A 26,048-nucleotide genomic window follows, 5' to 3' on the forward strand; every position below is an offset into this window, starting at 1 on the left:
ATTATTATGAAATTACTGAGTTCTTAAAAACGATGCCTAAAAAAGTATCAATTTAGTTATGGCCAGGCTGCCAGATATAACTTGTCTTAGGTGAAGAGCGATGATATGTACACATGGGTCTGAGAAAAATATGATAAAACTGTAAAGTGTACTAGATTTAAAATACATTCCAAGAAATAAAAATACCTAGTCAGAGGAAGAAAGTTTATAGCTTAATTCTTTGGTGTGGTCCATCTTACAAAGTATATATAAAACTAGGAAAAGTCCAAAATAGTTGGATATGTTTAGGCTGTTTCCAACATGCAGTTAGATTTGTGTTTATTAAATCTGCTTTTCCATATACATACAGAAAATTTAAAAAGAATAGAGAACACATTTCCAAGGATGAAATTTCCACATTTATTTTTCTTTTATGTGCATAGAAAATGGCAGTGAAGTGTCCTATGAACGAGGCGAGGAATGGGCATGGCGCTGTGGTACCAGCCTGGACGTTGTGCTTCCAAAGTACACTATGCGTGGTGGGGACATAGGGCGTCGCAGTTTGTTTTTAATTGCTCACAGTTCCTTGGGCTTCCCATTTGTTTTTGAAGTTGTCAGTTTCTTCAAATCTCTTCTCAAGTGACACACTGCATTACAAATGATGGCACTTAACCAATGTGGCATTTCCATATTTACACCAACAAAGAAATTTACAAGACATAATAGCATACAATCTTGACATTTAGTAATAGCAATAAAACATGGGCATCCATTTTTTCTGTACAAACTATCAGAACATAACTTTATTCACATTAAAAAAATCTTTAATTTGATTTGACCTACACATCCCCCATTTCATTTCACCCATTTCTCAAACCTCTCATCACGTCACCCACACCTTCACCAGACTACAGAATCTATAAGTAATTAGATCTAACAACTAAATAGAGCTTAGAAAGTCCTCTCCCAAACATTTCCTCACTTCCCTGATAATTCCTCAAAAAAGAAAAAAAAAAAAACGCACTTCACTCATTCCTTCCACTTCACTTTCACATTTCAATCATCAAATCAGCAAGATGACTTTTCACCTCAATCCAAACAAGGTTAGAAAGAAAGAGTTCCTCTGTCAGGCATCTTGATGCTACACCCATGAGTCCGGGGACCCTGGGTACTGTTCTGCTCTATAAGAAGGTCGTTTAGTGGAATAAAAGTCTACATAATTTGTGGTCGATTTCAGTCCATACTGTGTTGAGTAATCAGTAGAAGCTGGAAAGTGAACTCGGTCATCAAAATAAGGGTCTTCATAGCTATGAGGAGACTGCAAATACAATCTGTATGCATCAAAGTTCTTTCTGTTGGAGTCATCTTGACTATAATACAGCTGTTGATGCTGTTGACAAAATGAAAAGGCAAATAAATAAAAGTAAATTTTTAAAAAGACATGTGTCAGGAAAATGAATGTGGGCTTCCTGCTTCATATTTTTAAAGCAATATTCAATATTTGCAGCTTAAGGTTAAAAGCTGCTTCTGGCACACACTATGTGTTTGTTTACTATTGGACTCTAAGGATTTTAAGCTGCACTCTCAGGCAGGCTGGTGAGTTTCCTGTCCTAAGACCTCTAGAGAAGTAGGTGCCTCAGGAGATCCTGAGATCTCTGGGCACTTGGCCCCAGTGGCCTCCCCTCCTTACTGGAGACCCTGCTGTGTGCTCAGCTATGGAGGGACCCGTTACCTGGGCATGCCGAATGAGACAATGGTCTTGACATTTGGTTTGACACAGGGGAATTACTAGCACATCACTAATTTAGTCGAAGATTGGGTTTCTGGGCCTTGGATAATTGCATAATTACCGAATCATCTTTTAAAACATTTACTTCGGATATGAAGATGGAGTCCATCGCTCCACTTTAAAAGATGTATGTGGCTAGGTGAACGACAGTCACACTTTGGAAATTCTGCTGTAAGTCTAATATTAAAGGAATAAGCAATCTCAAGGCAGAAGAATAGTAAAATTAGGAGAGACATGTGAGCAAATATGGTTCTAGAGGAAAAGGTTTCCCCAAGCCAGGGCTAAGTCCATCTGTAAGTGGGCAAGGCCAGGCATAGATGGGCACCCACAAAGGGCACACTGCTCTCCATTTCCTTTAGTTCGGTCTTAGCTTTGACCTCATGTTAATTCCTTCAAATTGTGATGGTTATTATGTCTACCTTCTTGATCATGCCCAAATCCCCCTACTTAGTAAGATGTAACAAATTTACCACACAGGAATCAATGTTATGTCCTGGAACTCAATGCATTCTAATATTATAAGGATTTCAGAGCTAAATTCTCTTTTCAAGCCAGAGTTATGTTTCTGGTCTATTTTTCCTGACTAAAAAACTATAGCATAAATTATGAATAACTTGCAAAATTCTTTTTTTTCCATCTACAGAGAAAAGATGATGAGAAGGAGAGGTCTTAGAACACATTCTTATCTGAAGGACAGGATATAGTCTTGTTTTAAGAAACTCCAGCTGCTCTGTGTTATTGAAAGGAAAGAGGAGTGACCAGATGGTCCAGGTTCACCATGGCACCAGGAAGGACCTGAGACTGACTGCAGGCCCTTCATGAAAGCAAAGCCTGGATGTGTTATAAACGCCAGTCCCACTCTCCCACAGTGAGGTCCATTCCAGCAGGGGCTGAGTCCACTTTGACCACTGACACAAATAGACCTGGCCATGGATTCAGTGTTTTTAAATTGTGGAGCCTGGATAGAGAGGGGTGAGATGGAGAATGAGGTATACACAAAAGAGAACAATGTGATGAGGGCATAAAGTGTGCTTACCAACCTTCCCTCACCCAGAGGCTGGAAGAGATTTTAGAGCTTAACAGAAAAAGAGTGGGAAAAGGACACCGCTGGGCAAAGGACATGAACTAAAGACTTCTTGGCTGTCCCCATCAGTGGCATGGTGGTCTCAGCAGTAGCGATGTGGATACTTAAGAACGTGAGGCTACCGTGGAAGTGCTTTGCTTAAACCACAGATGAGTTTCCAGGGAGTGAAGATCCCCAGGGAAAGCATCTAGGACCCTGCCATGTTGGCCCAGCTCTGGGAAGTCAACCGACGTGGACCCCTTACTGTGTTAACTGCTAATCGGCCTTCTGTAAAAATGATATTGCAAATTCACCTGTAGCCGTCTATTTTGTTCTCTTGCTGGTGAGGAATAGGAACTGATGTAAATTGGTGAAGGTTTGCTGGAGCCTGTAAGAAAATATTTTATGAAATTAAAACTAGTGCTTATTACTCTGGTCCATTAGGCTGAGCGGTCTCCCCTGCACTAGGGCTAGTGCTGTCCCCGACAGGGTCTGCCTTCCCCAGTGCCAATGCAGGCTGGGAGAGGTAGCAGCTCAGGGTCTGGATCTGGCCTGGCTGCTGCTTAACTCAGGGCTGGGGGCGGCTAATAGCAAAACTATGGCAAAAACAGGCCACGTGTGTTTCCCCAAAAAGCAATGCCAGTGCAGAGCCCATGCGCAAAGGTTCCTGCTCAAGCTCTGCTCATACGTGGGAAGGTTTCTCCGGCTGGCTTTGGACAGCAGCACAGGATCCTGAGCTGAGGAACATCCTTTTTCCAGGGCTCTGAGCTACAGCAGTGGGTCAGAGAGAAGCAAAACACAATATTCGAACAAGCCCCATGCCTTCCAAACAACTGGGATTCAAAATCTCAGGTCAAGGAAGGAGCAGCAGTTGGACAACAATGGAGGCACAGTCTTGTGCCTGCTATATTTAAGTATGTTTTAATACAAAAGGAACTTGGTAATAATGAGATAATTGTCTTCAAAAGTCCATAGCAGACTCCTGATGATGTTACCCTTCCATTATTGTTAAGGCTAGCAAAGATTTTTATTTTTTTAATGAGGAAAATGAAACGTACTTGAGGCAAATTAGTTTATTGAAGCAAGCGAAGAAGATACAGAAGGGCATGCATGCTAAAGAGGCGATCTGTAAGATAAGGCAGGCTGCTGCAAGTCGGAAGCAACCATGCACTTCAGCTGGTATGTGCATCTCCTTTTGCACAGAGCTTGGTGCTGAAATGTAGCATCTGCAATTTTCTGAGCTATTAATTGCCATAGTAACAACAGTCGATTAGTAAATAGTCCTGTGAAATCACAATTTCAAAGACAACAGTACAACGGAGACTGCTCCCCCAGCAGGAGTAAAGCTGCCACTAGCTTTTATTTATTTTTAATAGACAGGTTTGAGAAAAGAGTACTTTTTGTGGGGTAGCTTACACTGACTTATTTGGAACATCTAAAGTAGTTATAATCTGCTGGACGGTTGAGAATGGGAAGAGTATGAAATCTTAGTAACCCTTTGGGCTGGTATCCTTTAAATAAATTGTAAGCACAGCTTTCTGAATAGGATATAAAAATATTAACACTATGTAACATTATTTTTGTTATTCTTAAAAAATAATCACTTTGAGAAGAATCACATTATATCTTTTGCTATTTATTCAAACTCTTCTCCATGAAAACGTAAATGAAACTGATCTCCATTCTCTGGTTTGAAGTTAAGAGATGAGCCTGTCTAGAAGATGTAGCCCCTGCAAAGCGACACCGGGCTGAGGGTTCTGATGCATGTGGAAAACACAGAGATTGCTCAAGGCAGGAGGGGACGGAGCAAAGGGACTGTGCCAGTGAGCAGCCAGAAATGATTTATTTGGATACAGCCCTCTTTTTATTTGTGGCCACCGTACAGCTACATACATACATACATACATACATACAAACAAGTACATGCTTGTTTCACTTTAAACAAGCAGAAAAGGCAACAATCCCCAAAGTAGGAAAGGGAATGACTGGAACATGGTTTGCTGCTGGGGGACCGTCTCAATACAAGCACAGGCTACTTCCCAGGCCACCGGCTGAGTGCCTGCAAATGCGGCTTTTCAAGAGACTGTATCACACACCCAACTGGCGTCTTACCAGGGTACAGGCCTTTATGTGTGGCATCCCCTTGGCTATTGTAATACTGCATAGGTGGCTGGGTCCTATCGTATTCAGAGCGAGGGTCTCTGATTCCTAACAGTGCTGGTGAGGAAGAGGTGCTGCCGACTGAAGGGAGAGGCAAAGGAGGAGAGAAAGAGGGGAAGAAAGAGAAATCAGCATCAGTATCTGTGGAAAATCCTCTCCAGAAACACAAAGGTCAGTAACTAGAAATGACACACAACTGGTGCTGAAAATATCTCAGAGGTGCTGGGAGTTGAAGAGCAGCTAGACTCAAGTACCGCAAGTGTGACCTGCACGCAGGCCTGCCACTGCACAACGCAGCAAAGTCAGCATCGGGGCTCACTCTCAAGCTGGAGGGCGAGCCGCCCGGCTAAAGAGGCACAGTGTAGAGATCATGCAGGTTTCCCCACCAGTGTGTCTCAATGTCTTAACTAGGCATTTGAACTGAGTGAGTGATCATAACTTACTAGCCATGCGAGAGTTATACCTGTTATTTTATAATCTCAGTTCAATTGCTTGCAAAATACCCACCTATTATCCTTTATGTATAGCTCTTCAGTCAACAGAAGTTTTATGGCATGTTTTGATTTCTAATCATTTAAAAAATATCTACAACTCTAAATGTGTTTGAATAAGAGCACCCAGTCTATAAAATTTATAATTCTTTTTATGGTTATCAAGGAAACAATTTAAACCCAGTAAGCCTGGCTCATCAGGAAATGCACATGGTGCTAAGTCCTGACCACAGAAAGGCCCAGAGGATTTTTTTACCCCAGCTTCAGTCAACATCTAATAATACCGTATCTATCCCTAGGACTCTTTTTGGACACTCTGGCACAGAAGGAAGAGAGAAACATTTCACATACGTTTTTTTCTTTTTCTTATTAAAAGAAAATCATCTTGCTTCCCTTAAAGTTAATTTCAAATAATAGTGGCCACTTATTCACTTGATACACTCGAAAGCAACAGCACCTCAAACCTTGACACCAGTGGTTTTGTACAAACTGACACTTTCAGAGGAAGACTGATAATGAAATACTTTTCCTAAACAGTCACCTCACTGACATAGGGCTGCTCAGTGTTAAACATGTAAACATGTATGGACAATGTCTACGCGCTGCTCACCTTGCTTATTTTCCAGAAGGTAGTAGGACAGAAAGCATACCCGCCTGCCTCCAATGACATCATCCAGGCATTAGACATGCCCAGAAGCAGATCCCACACTAGTGTGAAGGGATGCATGATCAGCCCTTAGAATAACTGGAGAGCAGAAGTGGAATATTCCCTACCACTGACTAGAATCCCAACAGGCACCTAGGAATTTCAGTGGGGCTAGTCAACACTGTCCAGCATGTATATTTAAGGGGTCCTGAAAACAAGGTCACTATTCAGTAACTATGTGCTAATGAGACCAGGGGTGTGCAATCTTTTGGTTTCCTTGGGCCACACTGAAGAGTAATAATTATCTTGGGCCGCACATAAAATACACTAACGTTAACAATAACTGAGGAACTAAAAAAAAAAAAAAAAAAATCACAAAAAAATCTCATAATGTTTTAAGAAAATTTACAAATTTGTGTTGGGCCGCATTCAAAGCCATCCCGGGACGCATACAACCCCTGGGCTGCAGACTGGACAAGCTCGCACTGATCTAAAATTATCCTTCGCTTGTCTATGTGCGTTTCGTTACACAGCCACACCTCTTTATTTCCCTGGCACCTCTGTTCCCAAGACCCTAAAAGGTTCTGAACATTTTTCTAAAAGAAAGCAGTTTCAGGCTATACCTGGGAGCTTAGCAAGGATGTTAAAAACCAGACATGTAGGTTTCTTTCAAGAAAGCAACCCATAATTTAAAAACTAAGATAAATACCATATACAACAAGCACAGATAAATAAAAAAAATTCTAGTTCAAGTGGGGACATCCAATTATGTGGCAAGAACCACCGGCCATGTATATTAGTCTTTTTGGCCACATTTGTCCACACGAGAAATAAGACTGCCAGCAGTAACACTGCTGAATACAATAGGTAATATTTTAAAGTCAGAATGGGTGATTTAAAGCGAAATAAAAATCAGATACTTATTACTTTTCCTTTCTCATTTTGGAAAGAATTAGATTTACAGGACTGATTGGCTTGGCAGTAATAATCTGCCCTTACATGTAAAAATATTTAGTCTGAATCTCAAAACATTCTTTCCACGAAGTTAAACATTACAAAGAAGTAGGTAGTATGGCTGCCAGGATTCCCAACTTAAAAATCAAAAGAAATTCCCACAGACCCACCCGTAAGGCCTACTTCCATTAGCAGCAGATGCTGGGGGTCTGCAGAGGAAGAAGGTTTAACTGGAAAGCAGACAGCTCTCCCAGGTTGCGGATCGGAAGACCTTAAAGGTCTTCTGTTAAAGGACCCCGCTTCTAAAAGGTCTCACTAAGAAAACTTAAAAAAATTCACTTTGGAGGAGATTCCAACCTTATGGCCAGCTAGCATACAGGGCAGCTACTTTCAGGCATAACGCAGTGTGTCTTGAAGTGTGGCCCTCCACTCTTGGGCACCCTGCTCCCCTGTCCAGTCTGTCAACTGCAGATTTCAGGGCCCCTTCTCACACTTAGTGAGGCAGACTTGAGGGCAGGGCCTGGGGTGCTCTTGCTGATGTAAACTGGTATAAACTTTTAAAAAGGAAGGAAGAAAGTGGGCTTGTGGTTTATAATGGTGTGTGATTCCTACAGAAGGTTCTCTGCTGCATGGGTAGCATTGGAGATGACAGGCTTAACCAGCTTATGTTTGATCTTCTCTGGCCGGGAAACAATGTTCTGTCACACAAAGGCTCTCGCGAAGGAGTGACGTTTCCCACTGACCTGACTGAATGATGGGTGACATCTGTTGGTTGGTGGTAGACAAGGAAGGATGTGATTTGAATCGGTCTCGCTCCAAAGTCGACACAGGTGTAATAAAATGGTTCTGATTCCACCCATCCTGCAGAGTTAAGAGAAAAAGAAACCTCTCAAAATGAATAATGACATTTCATTACAATAAATGATCATGAGTGTGTGCTTTGATGAATGCTAATCATGCCAGAGCTATTCTTGTAGGTTACCTTTTTATAAATGCTCCGGAGGTCCCGATATTGCCATAATGTATTCAAGACCTGGGCTGCTGCCTTCACCACTTTCAGAGATGATCTAGGGAGAGAGCAAGGATGTTAATGAATGTGGGTGGCACAGCCTCAGCCCCACTCGGAGGGGTGCAGGATGAAAATCAGTGGCCAAGAGGCCATCATTCTCAGGGTCACAGGGACGGAGGCTACTGCAGGACACACCACAAAGGGACCAGGTGTGCCTGGGGGGTTGATCAGGTTCGGGACTGGCCAGAGGTGGCAAGAACTGAAGTGAGGCCATCAGGCAGTGAGCTCTGTGGAGCAGCTGTGGCTTAGACGAACCTGAGTTGAGGATCTCTGTAGGTGTCAATCCCAACCTCCGTCCACATCTTCACTGAGGGCCACTGATCTCACTGGGGCTTTGGGATTCATGCAACCATGACTCTACATTCTGAGTGTCTGGGGACCCTCCCAAGTGAATATGTTTTATCCCTCCTTCTTTATTAAGCCTTCATCTAAATACCTCCATTGCCTTATCATTCATATCTCTAAGTAAAAAATGGGTGTTCTAATGTTGAATTTGGAAAACGTGGTCACAGATATGATTTCCCCTCTCTGAGGGCATTTTGCAAATGCTGGTGCTCTGTTTAAGCATTGCCGACCATGAGTCACTGGATTCACCTTGGGAGCCGCTGCTGTAAGTCAGTGGCCTCACCAGTAAGTGAAAAGGGGACTTCCTGCCTCGGCTAACATTGGGGTGGTACTCATGGACCAGTGCTTGGGGAGTTAGCCCTAAGGACAACTGAACACTTCTGTCTTAAGACTCCACTGACAGTTTGACTTCAAATGTATACACCAGATCTAAAATCTGGTTTTCTCTTCTACTCCTTATCTTCCCAATTAAACTCTCATGAAGTGGAGGAGGACAAAGGAGGGGAGCAGGCGGTGAGCTACTTCCCCAGCCCCTAAAAACAGAACATGGGTTGCTAATGATTCTGAGGGTTTAGGTGAGCAGAGCCAGGTAAAGCCAACCCATTCAAAGCCTGAAAGGTTGAAAACCTTTTTATTTCCAAATTGGACTATGGAACAAGAAATAGCTAAATACCCCAAAGAAATAAACAGAGATGAAATTTCAGGCACCCAAGACAGCCTCTGGAAGACAGATTTGGGGGAGCAGGGCACTTGCCCCACATAGCCACCTGTTCTCAGCTGGGCCCTGCTGTTGCTGCTTTGTTCACCCATCTGTCGTAAAGTGCTAGGCAGCGGGATGAAGGCTCAAAAGGCAGATTCCACAGCTGCCTGGGAGGATGACAGCTGAAACACTTGACCAGGCAGGACCGTGCCCAGGACATGCCTTGACAACAACAGGCTACATATTTTCAGACACAAATTCCATGAGCAGAAACCTGACCCATGAGAAAAGCAAGGAAGTTTCTTTGCTCTCCTTTGCGGCAAAACTCCTTGAAACAGTTATATACTTGTATCTCTAATTTCTACCATCCCGTCTTCTCTTAAACATAGGACCTCCATATTGCTACATCCGAAAGTCAAGTTGCCGTCCTCATCCTGAGTCGTCGTATTTCACCTTGGGAGCCGCTGCTCTAAATCAGTAGCTTCATGGGTAAGTGCAGAGGGGATGAGGTGCCCTGCCTTGGCTAAGGCCATCAGATCACCATGCTGGGGTGGGCCTCCTATAACCCTCACTGGCTCTGATCCAGCCCCACTGGCTTCCTTCTGTTCCTCAAGCACACGAGGTCCTCTAGCTTCTCAGGGCTCTCTCATTTGATGTCCCCCTCTAACTGAAATGCTCTTTCCCCAGGGAGCTGCACTGTTCCTTCCCCGCCTCCTCCAGCTCTGTGCTCAGAAGGCACTATCTCTGCAAGGCCTTCCTTGATTAGCATCCCTCTCCCCAGCACGGCCCATCACCTGCCCTGACATCATTATGTGTCCTGCCCCTCAGCACCACCCACCATGCTCCACGCGTTTCTGCTCGTTTGGCACCTCGTCTGCGTCTACCTTGCCCATGGAACGTAAGCTACCTCGGGTGGGGCTGTCATGCGAACTTCCTGCTGCTGCAAGCCCAGCATAGAGAACAGCGTCTGGCACACAGCAGGCAGGCACTAAGTACTTGTGAAAGAATCAGGAGAAAAGTTAAGTGTGTGGAGCTAGGAGACAATTTGATTTGGTCCAAGACTTTCTGAATCTCTGGTTTTGAAAAACAGATTAGACTGGGTAGCAATTTTCTTAATATGCAAAGGTTCTGGCATTAGCTCACCATCTCAGCCTCTTCTTATGCTGCTCACAAGTGCAGGCTGTCCAGCGACATTTTAAGAGCATAAGTGATTATGGTTTCACTCACTCCCCTGCCCAGCCCTCTCCACCCCCTATAACCATTTATTACTAATGAAATAGAAAAATACACATTTAAAAAAAGGACTGAAAGGATATATCATTACTGCTGATAGGTGTGGTTTCTGGCAGATGAGAATATGCTTTGAGATTATTCTTATATTTTAGAAACTCCTTCAAAAGTATAAACTAAAGATTAGATGAGATGTAACGTGAGTTCCAACACTGTCATTTGGCCAATTAATAAATATTCACCGAACACCTGTTATGAGCAGGCCAGGCTTATTCTAGATGCTAAGGATATAGCAATGAACCAAAATAAAAATCCCTGCTATGGAAGAGTCAGGTACAAGAGGAAGACATAACTTCCACAGCAAGGGGAAATCAGCACTATGGAGAGAGCAAAGCAGAGAGGTTGGCGGAGAGGGCTGCCAAGCTACTATGGCTCGGGGAGGTCGCTGTCCTGCTGTTCTGAGATGGCACCAGGCATCCTACTAACATTTCTCTGATCTGATACTAAGGCAAACTTACAGTCACTGCTACAGCTCCATGACAAGCGGCCTTCAATTTTTACCACTGATTCTCTAGTCCTTCCCTCCTGCTTCATCAGTGAGGTGTCATGCAGAAGCAAAGGGAAATGCGCCATCCAAGCCTGGGGCACATCCTGAGGCCACACAGCAGCCCTGCTGCCGAGCAGTAATTGTAATACTTTCTGGGTATGTGGCAGAAAACTCAGTTCCAGAACTGGGGATTCAAGAAGATGTTCTTGCAGAACAGGGACTCAGGCCTGGAGCAGAGACAAGGGCACGAGGGAAATGGTGCCCCCTAGATTTAATTCCGCATCCTGGCATTTCCAATTCTTCCAGGAGTTGGCATGACCAGTTGTGGCTTTAGGGACTGCTATGGTCTGAAAGTCTGTGTCCCTTCCAAAGTTCGTATGTTGAATTTCCAACCCCCAAGGTGATGGTATTAGGAGGTGGGGCCTCTGAGAGGTGATTCGATCATAAGGGAAGAACCCTCATGAATGGCATTGGCACCCTCATAGAAACAGGCCTGAGACCTCTCCCTCCTTCTACCATGCAAGGACAGCTGAAAGGCACCATCTATGAACCAGAACTGGGGCCCTCACCAGACACCGAATCTGCTGGTGCCCTGATCTTGGATTTCCCAGCCTCTAGAACTGTGAGAAAAAAATTTCTGTGGTTTATAAGCCACTCAGTTCACAACATTTTGTTGTAGCAGAACAAACAGACTAAGACAGAGACAAATACCAATGTAGGAGTGAGGGTGTTACAACACAGTGAAAACCAAAAAAAGGCCCCATAACAGAAAACACTTCTCCCGGCACAGCAGGTTGTAAGTGCTGGATACTGCTTAGCTTATCAGCATGTAAGAAATGCAAAAATAAATCCTTTCCAATAGGAAAGGTATCCTCAAACAAAGGCCTCATCACAGCACAATCTCAGGAATAAGAACCCTACTTGCACCTCCTTGCCGCAGACTTGCCTGTCGCCCCTGCCTTTGGTTATGTTCACCAGCTTCTCTATGCCTCCAGAGTCGGCCAGGGCTTTCGCGTTCTCCATGTTTTTGCTGGTGACCTCATGCAGAGCACAGCAGATGGCTGCCATGGTCTCATCAGACAAGACACTGGGGCCGTTGCCGCCGGGGAGCCGGTTGACCAGGTCTCGCATGGCGTATTTACCTGCCAAAGGCAAAAGGGTAAATTCTACTTTCAGATACTAGGCTTTGGTTATTGTTGTTCAGATTCTGGTGGTATGCAATCTCTTAAAAATAAAACCCCCAAAGAGACAATAACAGGGGAATATATCAAAACCCACAGCAAAGAAGAAAAGGACAAATGTCATTATAAGGGGAAAGCTAACATTTATTGCAACGTCACTTGCAGAAATGATTCATTTATAAAACATTACTGTCAACTGCAGAAAGCAAATGTAAATCAATGCGTAAAACTGGGTAGACAAATCAAGTTGTTTTCGTTCAAGTATTTTCAGTAACATTGAGTAATGAAGGAATTATAATAGTAAATTTCATCCTTAAGGGAATTCCTATGCATCACAAATACCTCAATTTCCTCTTAAAGCTTTTCAAAACTTACCTTTGAATCTGGACCAAGTCAGGCTGTCAAACAATACTTTCCATTAGATCTTTCTGAATCTTAATGTGTGAACTGGGTACAGTTACACATTTCTGTGTACAGCAGCTGATACGACAACGGTGGCAACATGTTAGTTTCTTTAAAAGATGACACAAGTAAAAGTTCTGCTATGAAAATTATAGGTATGTTATCTCCCAGGAGTAATGCGATGATAATGAAATTCTTGCTAAGACAAAGTGAGGGGAGTCTCACAGTTATTTCTTTATAGATACTGAATTTTTCTTATTCCTCTCCAAAAAGAGATTACCAACTGACAAACTGCAAGTGCACTACAAACAAAAAGAAATGAACTAAAGTGCAAGTAAACATTTTCTTAGTTTCCCCCATGCTAATAATTGAGTGGATGTGAAATGGGGTTTTTATAAAGGCTGTTTATATACAATGGTAAGCAGAAGACAGGTCTCAACTACATGCTGTGCAATGTACAGCACGTTGGAGGGAAGGCTCTGGCTCGCTCACAGCAAACACTGTTAGGAAGAGTGGAAAAACAGTGCTAACACTGTAAGGCCACAAGATAAATGTGGTTTACAGAGCAGATGATAAGTTAGCCCTGGTGATTTTGAATACTCATGAATGACCAAAAGGCCCATGACATGTAATTTGTCATTTTGCCAAGGCATAACTTTAAATTGCACTCCTGAGGGTTAGGCTGAGGCAGCTTGCTCTGCCTATGAGTGAGTGAGCCTGGCGGTCCCCTCAGAACTTGCAGCTCCAGACAGCAGGGTGGATCCCACTCAGTTAAGTATGTAGTAACTTTTATGAAGTGACAAAACTTTGCTTCTTTGTGAAAAATGGCTCTGAAAAGAAAGTCTTTTGCTAGTGCTGATGATGAATGTGAAAAAAGAGGGAAGACGTCAGAGAAGGGGAAGGTTCTTAGGAACTGAAGTGCTGGGTAAATTAGAGCTAAATACTGAATCCAGGAGGGGTGCAGATCTCACAGGAAGACAGGAATAGAGAAACAAACAAACAAAAAAAAGGATTCATAGAATAGTTCAAGAGTGCTTCAGCCAGGTAAAAAAAAAACGCTCATCACTGGAGAGACAGGCCAGTGGAAGTTAAAAAGGGTTATTCACAGAAAACACAGAAATGCACTGGGAGGAAGCCAAGACTTGGAACACACATTCCTCTTGCCAAAGGTCTTAGCACTTCACAGTACCAGCTCAAGGCCTCCTGTCTACCTGTGTCTTTGCGTTGTGAAATACGACAGGCCACAGGATACACGTGTCAAGCATGTATATTTTAGCATTAAAAATGTCCAAATTATATATGCTTCTTATAAGAAATCCAAACAATATAGACATAAAAAAATAACTTTAAAGAATATCTCTCTTTAGGGACTTGAAGGATTTCTTCAAGGAAGTGTGGGAACTGAGAGATATGGCACATCTACAAGAATCGGGCGCAAGCTGGACCATGAACAGGGTGTGGAGGAACTTCCTTTCCTTTCCATAGGGGGATGATTTGGCTTAAAGGAATGGTGTGTTAAGAGCAGGTTAATCTGGGCAACAATTCAAAATAGCAATTCTGTCAGGCACTGTGTGAAGGGCTTCCATTGTAAGTCATCACGTTTAATCCTTACAGCAACTCTTTATGGTAAACGTCATCACCCTTGCTTTTCTCTCCTTCTCTCACGGCAGGTGTATTTTAAGTTTACTATAGATTCAGATGAATCCACATAAGACCTTGTCCCATTTCCCCTCCTTCTCCCCTGACCTGTCACCAGCTGTAGGACTTGGCATGGAGTTCTCTAATTTCCTCTTTACAGCAAACCCACAGTTAGGACAGCAGGCATCAACAGCTCCCCTTCAGAGACGAGGAGTTTCCTCTCCTTTCTAATCTAGAGAGAATAATGGAGCCTGGAGGGGGTTATGCAGGACTCCTCAGGTTGCATGGCCAGTGAGCAGCAGATCCTAGGAAAGAAGCTCAGGTTTATGGCGGGGGAGGTCCCTGATCTCTTCTTTAGCCTGCATCCTGCCTAAGATGTGGCAATGTCCCAGAGGCAAGCAAGCTGCCTGGGATGCGGAGCTTACAGAAGTCCTCACTGTTTGGTTTGTGCATGTGCCAACCCTACCTTTACAAACCTGAGAGTAAAGGCCTCCTAAAATGTTGTGGCCTTGGGGCCTTGCTTAGCTCACCCTAGTCCCGCCCCTGCCCTGGGTGGAAATGATGCTGGGACAGTGGTTCTTCTCTAGGATCAACATTTATACCGATGTGAGAGAGGAAAGCTACAAAACATTCATGTGATTTTTTACTTAGAGTATGGTAGTGTTGGTGAATTAGCAGATATCAGTCCAAAATTTGGAAAGGGAGAATTAAGATTTTTTGTCGCTCAGAATATAGGGAACTCTCTTAGAAATGAGAGACACTAACTCTACTACTGTTGTAAGGTACAACTAAAATTGCTGGCCTTTCTGAAAATTTACCTTCCCTAATCAATGATTAATTAATGAGCTTGACTCCTGCTGAAAAAGAATGGTCACAAAGCAGGAGTACTCAAATATGCCAAGAAACTGGAGACTAGGGCTCAGCTGTTAATGATTTTAGAAGCCATATATTTATTAATCAAAAGAAGAGTTTCACGAGTTCTGTAGCTGCTCTCACATTTACAGCTCATCTTGTCACCAGAACATACCTATGAGCTCCTTGTTGCGAACATCGAGTGCCATATTCCTCAAGGCAGTTGCCACGGAAGAAACAACTCTATCATTATCCATTCTCAGAAGCTCCACAAGGATGGGGAGCCCCTTTTCTTTTCGGACAGCTGCCCGGATGTATGCTGCAAACTAGTGAGAAAAATAAGGCAGGAAGTAATATAAAACAGAGTTCCACTCTCATATGTTACTGTCACCTAAAAAAGGTGTTTCCAAAAGATTAACTAATAGATTAAATGGTATCTTTCCAATTGAAGATCAAATCTGTGGTGTCAGTGAAGAGAAAACCAAAGTTGGGGAGAAAGATAGGCTGGAATGACTGATTTAAAAAGAAATCCCAAAGCCTGAAAATCTGAAACCACCATCTGCCAGATATTTTTGTGCAGAAAAGAGAAGGCAGTGATTACTTTCTATCTCAGATACATAAACATGATTAAGGAAGGATCGTGTGTTTTCTTTGCAGTTGGTCCCCTGCCAAGCCCAGAGGCTATAAATAGGATGGTAGAGACAGTAACCCATCAGCACACATGAAAGGAGAACCTGTCTCCACCAAGTCAGTTTTTTTTCTCCATTCCCTGCAACAATATTTAGAGTTCAGTAACCTGTCAAAGAGATTGGTTGGAAAAATCCCTTGCCTCAGAAGAAAGAGAATTCTCCAGAAACATCCAGCATCATAATTCATACAGCCTGGTGAAAAAGGAAGTATATTTGTGTGCAAAATGCATTCTCACTCAAGATTAGTTAGCTGCTGATGCTGTTTTTTAAAAATCCATAGTCAAGAAATTTTTCTGTGACTCTGAAGAAACTCTATATAGTGAGTCAGTTTGTGTATCTTATAAAATGGAAATGAGCGCTAACTCATCAGTGAAACAACCAAAAAGAGTAACATTAGAAAACGGTTCTTTAATCTTGTTTTCAGCTTTGAGCTTTAATTGACTTTTTCAACCAATGCAAATCATCTTTCAAATTTTAGGGTAATTGAAAGATGCTGCTCACAAAACATCTACTTTCCTACTGTGACCAAGACATGAGGACAGAGATCTACCAGGCCTTTGTATTATTTTGAACATTAAAATATGTGATTGATCATCCAGTTTCTTGAATACCAACAGAATAGATTATTTTAATAATACAAATAAGAGGGAAAGATGCATTTCAAAGATCCTATTTATATTCTGCACATGAAATGCATACTCCTATTTTTCAAATCAAAAGAAGTCTACAGGGGGGAAATGAAGTACATGACTTGTTACTGGGCAAAGCACTCAGGCAGTTTTATGAACTTCTCTCTCTGAAACCTGCAACAACAGAACCATCTCCTTCTGTCTCACTTGGAGACCTACCAGCCCAGCCCAGCCCAGCCCAGCCCAGCCCAGCCCAGCCCAGCGCAGCCCAGCCCAGCCCATCTCCCTTCTGGAGAACTACAGCTACTGCTCCTCCCAAAATAGCTTCTTACTTGATAACACTTGTGGCCACTATTATCTCATTTTCTTAGTGAAGGTCCAATATTTTAACTCACTATTGAAATCGCTTAGATACAATGTTTATATTTTAAATGAGCTTGCCATCTAACTATCTCACTAAATGATCCCAGACACGAACTTCGAAACAACTCAAATCACACCGATTTCAATGATTGTCTTTTTAAGTATCATCAAATGATCCTCTGGTCATAGAAGCTGAAGGTGAAGGCTGTTCTACAACATAAATGTTTATAAATACCTATGTGCTGGGAGTATCTCACTAAATCCTCACAACCACCTTATAAGGCAGGTTATTAATATTCGCTTTATTTTAGGGAGGTGGAAACTGTGGGCAGAGCCTCTAGGCTGCCAGACGGTAAGCAGAGTTGCCTGGATTCAGAGCCAGCATTTACACATGGAGTCACTGGCACTTCAGGAGCCACAACAAAATCACCACACTGGCTCAGCACTAGACCATAGTTATCGGTCTATATTCAACATAGCGGCCACTTGCATGAAACAAACCATACCTAGGTTTATCAATTCTTTTCACTATCTTGAAAACACCATCACCAAAAGATTCGCATTTTGGGAGGTTAAGGTGGGATAAGTAGCCAAAAGCAAGCATTGTAATAACTCTACAAAATACACCTGTCGGGAAATTTCTAGAGGTTGAAAATGTCTCAGACAAGGACTGTCTGGGAAGTTGCTCGGGGACATTTAGAAAGTTCTGAGAACTCGCTTACAGTGGTAACAAGAGGAAATTGTCTTCAGTTTTCATAGTCATATATCTGCAAAGAGATGCAGAAACCTTAGACACAGGCATGTCTGTAACTACCTGAGAGGAACAGAGTGAGGTCCTCTATCCCTCCCCACAGCACTGCCCAACCTGTGTTCTGTTCTGCCACTCAAGATCTCTCACCTGTTTGTACTGCTGCACTGGCTCCCAAATGCAATCCCTGCTTCTAACTTTCCCTTCCTTGAATCCACCTTTTGCACTGCCATGTAAGTGGGTGAGCAGTGATGACATTAGCCCGTCTCTGTCACTCATTTGCCCAGACTCTTTCAGTAGCCCCTCCTGTGTGCAGGTTAGGACTCAGCTCCTGAAATTTGGCCTTCAGGCCTATCCATGATGCCTGGCTCCACACTGGGCCCCAGAGGGCAGCCAGTAGTCCTGGCCCACACTGTCTTCTCTGCACCGCGAGACTTTCCTCCTGTTGTCCCTGTTATCTGGATGGCTCCCTCTACACTGCAGCCTCAGCCTCTACTGGCTTACTTTCATTCATCCTTAGAGATTCTGCTGGGCAGCATCCCCTTCAGGAAATCTCCTCCATGTCCTCACTCTGCTCTTTTCCTGACCTTCCCTTACTTGTGTGGCTGGGTTAGATGTCTTCTTTCAGGACCCCACAACACACACATCCTGTGGCTTCTACACTGTGCTGGCACCATCTATTTTTCTCACTAGCCTTCTGTTTCTCACAGTGAGGGACTTGTATTTATCTTTGGATCCCCAGAGCAACTGCTTGTCTCACTTTTTTCCCTTTACCCCCTTCACAGACAAACTAAGTAACTGTGACCATTTCATCATCAGGGCTGATCTGACTGAGGCAGAACATATACGTATAACATTTCAACTTAATTTGCAAAGATGGAAAGAAGTGTAGATACGCGGAAGTCATCCTACCTTCCAGTTGCCAGCAGAGAGGTTCTGGAGAGACCCGGCAGAGCCTTCCAAGGTGGCTGGGTTGGAACTTTCTGCTAGAAGAGTCAGATATGGTTTTACCACCGATGGGTGCCACAGCATCTCAACCCCTTTGGGGGACTTCGACAATCCTGGGATAGGACCAACTCCATCCCACTGAAAGACAAATAGCACACGTTAAACGGAGGCAGAATGAACACGATCTTCAATACTTGAAAACATTCACCTTTGCAGGACTCAGCTATAGCTATGCAGAAAATTTATTTTCTTGCCAAATATGTGATTCCTCACTCCCAGAAAAATGAAACTTGAGAGTCTCATATCAGATAAAATGCTAACTTGATCTTCTTGCGGAGTCCTCTTTTTCTTTTTCTTCTTCTTCCCCCAGCAGCTTGGCTCAGAGTCTTTGCCGGGAGACTCTTTTCCTAGTAAGTCATCCAATTCGTTCAGTCCCAGTAACCGGGCCTGGGGCACCTCCAGCTCTAGCCGATAGGACAGGTTCCTCAGGGTGCACACGCAGTTCTCCACTGTCTGAAACCCAGCATGGCATATAATTAAAAACAACTCGGCACATTAGAGCAAAACACTTCTGTACTGAACACTACAGACAGGAAATAAATGGGAAATATGAAAGAACTACTTTTTATTTTTGGGAACTTGAAACAATCTGAAGAGGGAATTATGATTCTAGAGTGTTTGTGGAATACCCAGATGACGGGATGCAGAGCCCTTCTCAGTCCTGCTGAGGATCTGACTTCATGCTGACTGAAATGCATGAGGCTCCGGCCCAGTGTTTCTCCTCAGGGCTGCTGCCGTGCAGGCTGCACCCAAGACGCCTGAGCCTCACTTCTCACTACTGCAGATCCTTGGCATGACAACAGATGCTCCAACTCCCTCCCTGGGGACAACCATATCCCCAAGTTCCATGTCTGCCTCCTTCTCAATCTCCCAACTCCACCCTCCTTTGGAGCCATGTTCAGAGGTGTCTTTCCCTGTTGACATCTGCCTTCTGTGCATGGTCTTTTGTTCCCTAAAAGACTGTATCACACCTCTGATTGGGAGGCCAACTGTCATTTAACTGAGTGTCTAAAACCAAGTTCAGCATTTGCCTATCTAGCAAGCTTCCCTTTCCAACTTGCTTACTCCTCTCAATTTCATCTGCAGATCTCCTGGTTCAATGAGACTCAAATAAAAAGTGTTCCCTTGTACTCCTCTCTCTTTTCCCAGGCACTTATCATCCTTTTTCCTCTCAGGCTCACCCTTACAATCCAACAACTTCCAAAGGCCTCTCCTAGTCCAGTCCATCCTGACACCAAGTATCTGGCCCGCTTTGGAAGTCCTGACACTTTCAGTCTCTCTTTCTTGTACTTCCCACTTTCCTTGGTCCCCAGGAAGATCCTGGATGGTTGTCACAGCTGACAAATGATGAGCAGAACGCCCTGCACTCGGACACAGGAGGGAGAGGGTAAGGGGCTCATGCTGGGGACAGACCAACCACAGGGCAGCAGCAGGAGTGGGTGTAGAGAGGTGCAGCAACACTTAGTGCTGGGGGTGGGGACTGTGGACTGCACTGCAGCCAAGAGGGCAGAGAGTCTGGGGGGATTACAGTGCCTCAACCAGGAATTTTTATTCAGTAGATACTCAGGTACTGATGGCTCTGATTCTAGTGGGGATGCAGAATTGGAGGAAATAGCAGCATGGATACCACCCTGAGAATGAGCCTAGGAGAACCAGAGAGAAAGCCTTTATCACACCAGCCACTCTGTTCTCACGGTTCTCAGGATTATTTTCTTAAGTTGCCATGTCCTTGCTCCTGTAATTTTGGAGACTTGCCCTTTGAGCTGGAGAGTGGCCTCCTGAGGAGGACAGGCCCTACAGGTCAGAAAGAACCAATGGCATGCAAATAGCGGCACCAGGCACCATGGTAACCTGCCACCACGCCCTCCTGCAGCCAGGCCGGCACTGACCTTGCTGTCATAATCAGATGTGTTCACACACGTGTGGATCACATACAACAGCGAGTCTACCAGCCCCTCGCAGGACCGCATTTGCTTCCGAGCTTCTTCCCCCGCGGAGCTGAGGTTCCTAAAGGGGTGGAGACAGGAGGAGCTGCTGAGATGAATCATGCATGCACTCATCAACCACGTGGACTTACCTTAAGGATCTGAGAGAGCAGACAACAGGTGGCAGCCACTTAGAGGTCTGAGGAGGCACTGAGTGCTTGCACAGTAACATCCCTGAAGCTCACGATGGTGGCTGGCTCCTCATTATCCACACATGGAAGGGAACCTGCACATTTGGACTGTATCTCCCTCATGATGTGTCACTTTCTAACTCCCTCATGTAATTCTTTAGGGGCCTATTCTCCTGAGCTTCTTCATATGTAAAAGGAGGAAAATAACAGTAACTACCTCACAGGGTTGTTGTGAAGAAGAAGTGAGTTGCTACATAGAAAACAATCAGAAAAGTGCCTGCTTCCTGGAAGGCGGCCTGCTCTCAGTCATGGTGGTGGCTACTTCTAGACATGCTTCACCTCCCTTGCTAGGCCAGAAGCTTCTTGCAGTCCCCCGGGCCTATTATAATATTTTGTGTGCAGTAAGTAGGTGGTCATTAAATGTTTCTTGGATGAACAGAGGAAACATATAATTTCTTGTATTATAAACATTTCAAGTTAAATATAGATATTTGCTTATGCTAAAACTTTTCTCGTCTTTTCAATTATAAAACACCCAGAAAACGGTTTTGTGTCTACATTTTTTTATATTAATTTGCCTTCATAAATTGATACCAAATAAGGATCTATTTTATGTCCCATTAACAATGGTTCTAGGCTACCTGTAAAATTATGCAGATTGAGAATTTGCAAAACTGCGACTAGATGAGGGGGCGGTGGAACGGTGGATCTCATCTGCCCTGCCTGCCTCTCCGCACCACCTTCCTTTTCTCCACTGGCTTCTGGGACCCCACCCGGCTTCTGTCTCATCTCGCACATCTCAGACTCATCTGCCCATGGGAGCGCCCCAGGTCCTGTCTTGTCTTCATCTTAGCACTCTCCGAGGTGCCGCCTTCTGCTCCTTGGCTATAATACAACCTATGGACCCATGGCCCTGACTGCTCTCTAGAATTGTGGATTCTTTCCTCCAATTGCTTTCTTGACACTGGCACGTAGATAGCTCATTAGACTTCTCAAACTGGACATTGTCAAAACTCTGAGCTGCTCACCTGCTCACTCTTCCAAGCATTCTTCTCCCTTACCCCCATCAATCGCGCTTCTGTGCTTGCAGCTAATCCAGCCAAAGATCTAGGTGTATCCTTATTTCCCCCCTTTCCTCGCTCCTAATACTCAATCTATTAGTAAGCATTGTCAGCTTTTCCTCCACAAAATAACCCAAATCTGCCTACCTCACCCCAGCACCTGGGTCTAGGCCACTCTCACTGTTTGCCTGGATCTCTGCAACAGCCTGATGTTCCTGTCTCTACTTCTGCCCATACTCACTCTTCCACACTGCACCCAGAAATGAACCCCATTACTCCACTGCTTAGAACACTCTGATGGTTTCCCATGGCACTTGGAATAAAATGCAAACCCCACCTGACTTACAAAATCCTATATAATCTGGTACCACTCTGCCCTTTGTTCAGTAGGCTATGGCTGCAAGCTCATTTCTGGCCCAGAACCTTTACCTTAACCATTCCCTTGACTGGCCTATGACTCTTGTCTTCCCCAACACCACCCTCTAGTGAGTCACTCCTTGTGGTATTTCAGATGTAGGCTTAAATTTAAACTCGAGACCCCCGACCACCAAAGTAACCATTCAATAACCCTCACTATTTATTTTTATAGCACCCTATTTATTTTTATAGCACCTACTGTTATTTTCTTGTTTCCTTGTTTGTCTGTCTTCCTGGAAGAATGTGGTTCCATCAGAGCAGGGACCTAGTCTGTTTTATTGGTCATTGGTTTTACACAGAGGGCATTCACCAAATGTTTCTATCCCTGACCCACTGGGGGAGTTAGGGTGAGTCCTGCCCCAGGCTCTCCCTGAAGCCTAGCTGGCTGGCTGAGGAGTAATCCTAGCTCTTTGGATGATTGCTAGGCCACGAGACCCACCCTAGGATGCAGGCATCTGAATTAGGAGGAGCTGGCCTGCATTCTGGGATCCTAACTCTTGTTACCTCCCCACCAGCACTGCCCCCTGACCAGGGCTGATAGCTATCTGTCACAAGGCTGCAGACCAGCCACGCAAGCTTTGCTCTCTTTCGGGCTGTCTGTCTTGGTGATGCTTAGATGTTAACACTCACTGAGTGCTCACATGATGACACGGCGCTAAGCACCTTCCACAAGCATCTGTTGACCCCTCACAGCTCTGAGGCGGTATTATCATCCCTATTCTACAGATGAGGAAACAGAGGCTCAAAGGGGTCCTGGAAGCCAGGCAGTCTGAGACCAGAGCCACTCTTTCTGTCCCTGTTCCACTCTGCCCTAAGGCTTGCTTCCAGTTCCCAGGATACTGTAAGGCTGGGCAACAGGGTCAAAATGGAGCTGATGAGTGTTAATGGCAAATAATGAACTCTACTGTGCATGCTTGCAACAGACTTTATATATAGACTTTAACTGTAAAAGATAATGACTAAAGAAGAGTATTTGGGCTCATGTTCGCTTATTTATAAAACTCGAAACTGATTGTTTAAATCACACACCTCTTTAAAAGCAAAATGGCTTTAACCACCACATTTTGAATTTAAACAAACACCAGGCTGCAAACACATTAGCAATCAGAATGCGATTACCGGAAAAATGCTGTTAAAGTGGAAAACACTGGAATTTTGGCAGTAATCTTAGACTGAAAGGGCCTTTCTGAGTAAGTCACAGAAGAGTCATCTACAAGATAACTTCTTTAAGGCCACAAGTCTGTGCTCATGATGTTTTTCTCCCAGAATAACAAAGTTCAGTGGCCTAAATTTTGAAATAAAAACTGGAAACTTAGATAGATGTTAATAAAGCAAGTCCTCCTAAAATCAATTTACCTATGACACATATTATTTAATCACAGAACTAATTGGAAAGAAGAAATAAAGAATTTACCTCAGGCAACCTGTCGTGTTACGCAGAACTAGTGAAGTCTGAAATTTAATTTTATGATCATCATCAAAAGAAGAGTTATTCCATCCAGAATGTGGAACGATCACAGTGTTTGTTAAGGTTGAGAGAGCATCTCGAATGATTGTCATTTTTACAGCATCACATGAGGATAAATTCCAAAGAACTCCTAAAAAAGGAGATTTAAAAGATCAAATAGTTAGAGATCCTGTGGCTTTAGAAATAAAATAAACATATTAGCTCTAAATAATATGAAGTCAGTCTGTTCCAAACCTAATCTATGGCCTGTATTTGCAACCAGGTTGGGGAGAGACCTCTAATGAGTTTTGAGTGAATATATGAGCCTCCGACAGCATATTACAAATTCTTAATATTCACCCTCTTGGATTTTAGAGCCTCTGTATCTATCAGGCAAGGTGACTGTGGATTTTGCAAAGCAAATTAGTTACTCTGTAAAGGGAGAGGGGCATAATCCAAGCAAGGGTCTTGAATATAATGCATCTGTGATTTTTATAAAACTGCTATTCATTGCATTGTATTTTACATTTAATGGCTGTGTGACAAACCATTTTTAGAATTTAGTACTTTGAAAAATATTTTTTTCTTGAAAGACTGGCATGTTTTTCTTCATCTGCTTCCTTTTCTTACTTTTGCTATCAGGAAGCTCAAGCTTCAATAAAGCACTTGCCATAACTTTCCTGGCACGGACGTTTGTTATATTTGCTTCATCCACCTTACTTAGATAAGGTTTAAACACTTCTATATCAATTTTAAGAGTTTTATTATCCTGTGCTTTAGAGATACACGTTACTGTCATTCCTTTTTGGAGATAGGTGAAACTAACAATAAATTAAGAAGGGCCTGTATTGTAATTCATATCAAGATTTCAGGATAACAGATCCTAAATGGAGCTTATTAGAGTTCTATTTAATGATATTAGAGGGCCTTAATCTTTGCATCAAGTATGAGGTAGCTTAAATTATTATTATAGCACAGGTTTTCCAATAATTGCTCTCATAGACATTGGAGCGAATTTGAGATGATACCTACCCTAATGTCATTTTCACATCAGTGCATCTTCCTGAGTAAGAGGAAAGTAGGTGGAGAAGAGATGGTGCAGCTGGTTTTCTTTGCATTCAAGTTCCCCAGAGCCCTCCACTCCTGACATATCCCTGGCAAGTTGCTCGAGTCTGTACAGTGCTTTCACAACTACCAACACACAAAAATGTTTGTGGCCTTGCAGAGAGGGAGGGGTGGCAAAATCTGCCTATGTCCACGAGAGTATGTCAGGCCTGTGAACATGACTGATCAAGAGCGTGGCCCAGAGACAAGACCGAGCACTGCTGCTTCAGCTGTCATGGCCCAAGAAGCCAGCCTGGACACTGCCTGCTCAGCCTTCTCTGGGTGCCCCTGTAAAGGAGGTGGTATGGGGAGGAAGACAGGAACCCCCTTCCTTTGTGGAGGAAGGGGAGGTAGAAGCCAAGGGCTAGAAGTGAAGAGAGTGAAACAATCCTCTGACTCTAAACTGCATGAGGACTGCCCCTTCCCAGGTCTGTCCAGTGGAGGGAATGGTCGGACTGGAACCTGATGCTTGTGCTCTGGCCTCCTCTTGTGTTCTGCTCTGGACCTGTGCCCATTACTTTCCTCTTTCACTTGGCTTTGACTTCTGGATCTTGCTGATTTGGTTTCCCTTGTTCCCCAAGGACTTTTGCCCCTTTTCTACTCCTATTCCACCATAACTGCAGCCTTCAGGACACAGAATGGGAGGGAGACTTAAGACAGTTCTAAATCAGGCAAGTAAAGACCCTGCTTTACCTCTGAAAGCTTGTTCTGTTCTTCTTTTCTTCTGTTCATGACAGACCTTTGCTTATATAATTATGTTGGGGTACACAAAAACTAGGGTCCTGGTTAGAAGGCAGCACACATTATGGGTACTTATGAAAAGAACTTAAATTCTACAGTTGGAGCTATTTCTCCACGGATTCTTAGAAAATTGGCTATGCTTCTATATAAAGTGCTTTTGGGCAATGGTTTTAAACTGTGCTCCCTGGATCCTGGGGGTTTTGCTGGCCTCCTGTAGCGGCAGCCACGTGGGAGTTGGGGAAGTAATGGTCCTAAGGCTCCGGATCCCCACCCCAATTGACTCAGAGCAGCTTCATATTATCTATGCTCCGTTTTGGGCTTCATTGTGTTTCTGCTTCAAATCTAAAAGACATTTCATAAGCCTGATGACCACAGAAGGGACCCGGGAGCTAAGGATGAGAAACACTTTTTCTGGCAGTCTGTCCTAACCAAATAACAGGGCAAGGGAGTGAAAACAGAAGACAGAGTTGGGTCAAGGCATAGCAGGGCAGGACAACAGACTCTGTCACTAACAGGGGCTTTAACATTTCCTGCTAGGGAGGCCAACCATAGCCACCCTGGGCCCTGATGGGGCCTCCAGGAGCATGAGCCAGCTACAGTGGCAGCATGCGGCCCAGAAGCCATCAGTGGGAAAAGGGTGATTCCCTAACCTCCCCTGCGGACAGTTTCATAACATGTG

The 26,048-nt window shown here is 43.9% G+C and overlaps 1 protein-coding gene across 4 annotated transcripts in view; it reads right to left on the reverse strand.

Moving 5' to 3' along the window:
• Window positions 1–375: 375 nt before the first annotated feature.
• The window catches only part of PKP4 (plakophilin 4), a 243,014-nt gene continuing 217,341 nt past the window's right edge, over window positions 376–26,048 (reverse strand). For 3 of the 4 annotated variants that reach the window (XM_011949180.1, XM_011949182.1, XM_011949179.1), the window contains 11 exons: window positions 23,492–23,675; window positions 20,373–20,490; window positions 18,745–18,936; window positions 18,388–18,561; window positions 15,222–15,372; window positions 11,920–12,115; window positions 8,065–8,149; window positions 7,826–7,943; window positions 4,944–5,072; window positions 3,146–3,219; window positions 376–1,369 (listed from right to left, as the gene is read on the reverse strand). In XM_011949180.1, the coding sequence (XP_011804570.1) occupies window positions 1,121–1,369; window positions 3,146–3,219; window positions 4,944–5,072; window positions 7,826–7,943; window positions 8,065–8,149; window positions 11,920–12,115; window positions 15,222–15,372; window positions 18,388–18,561; window positions 18,745–18,936; window positions 20,373–20,490; window positions 23,492–23,675 (1,670 nt within the window). In that variant the 3' untranslated portion in view covers window positions 376–1,120. The remainder of the gene's footprint in view (window positions 1,370–3,145; window positions 3,220–4,943; window positions 5,073–7,825; window positions 7,944–8,064; window positions 8,150–11,919; window positions 12,116–15,221; window positions 15,373–18,387; window positions 18,562–18,744; window positions 18,937–20,372; window positions 20,491–23,491; window positions 23,676–26,048) is intronic. The other variant, XM_011949181.1, reaches the window with a different exon arrangement.

Source organism: Colobus angolensis, unplaced genomic scaffold (assembly GCF_000951035.1).
Source record: "Colobus angolensis palliatus isolate OR3802 unplaced genomic scaffold, Cang.pa_1.0 Scaffold292, whole genome shotgun sequence".
Taxonomy (NCBI): Eukaryota; Metazoa; Chordata; class Mammalia; order Primates; family Cercopithecidae; genus Colobus; species Colobus angolensis.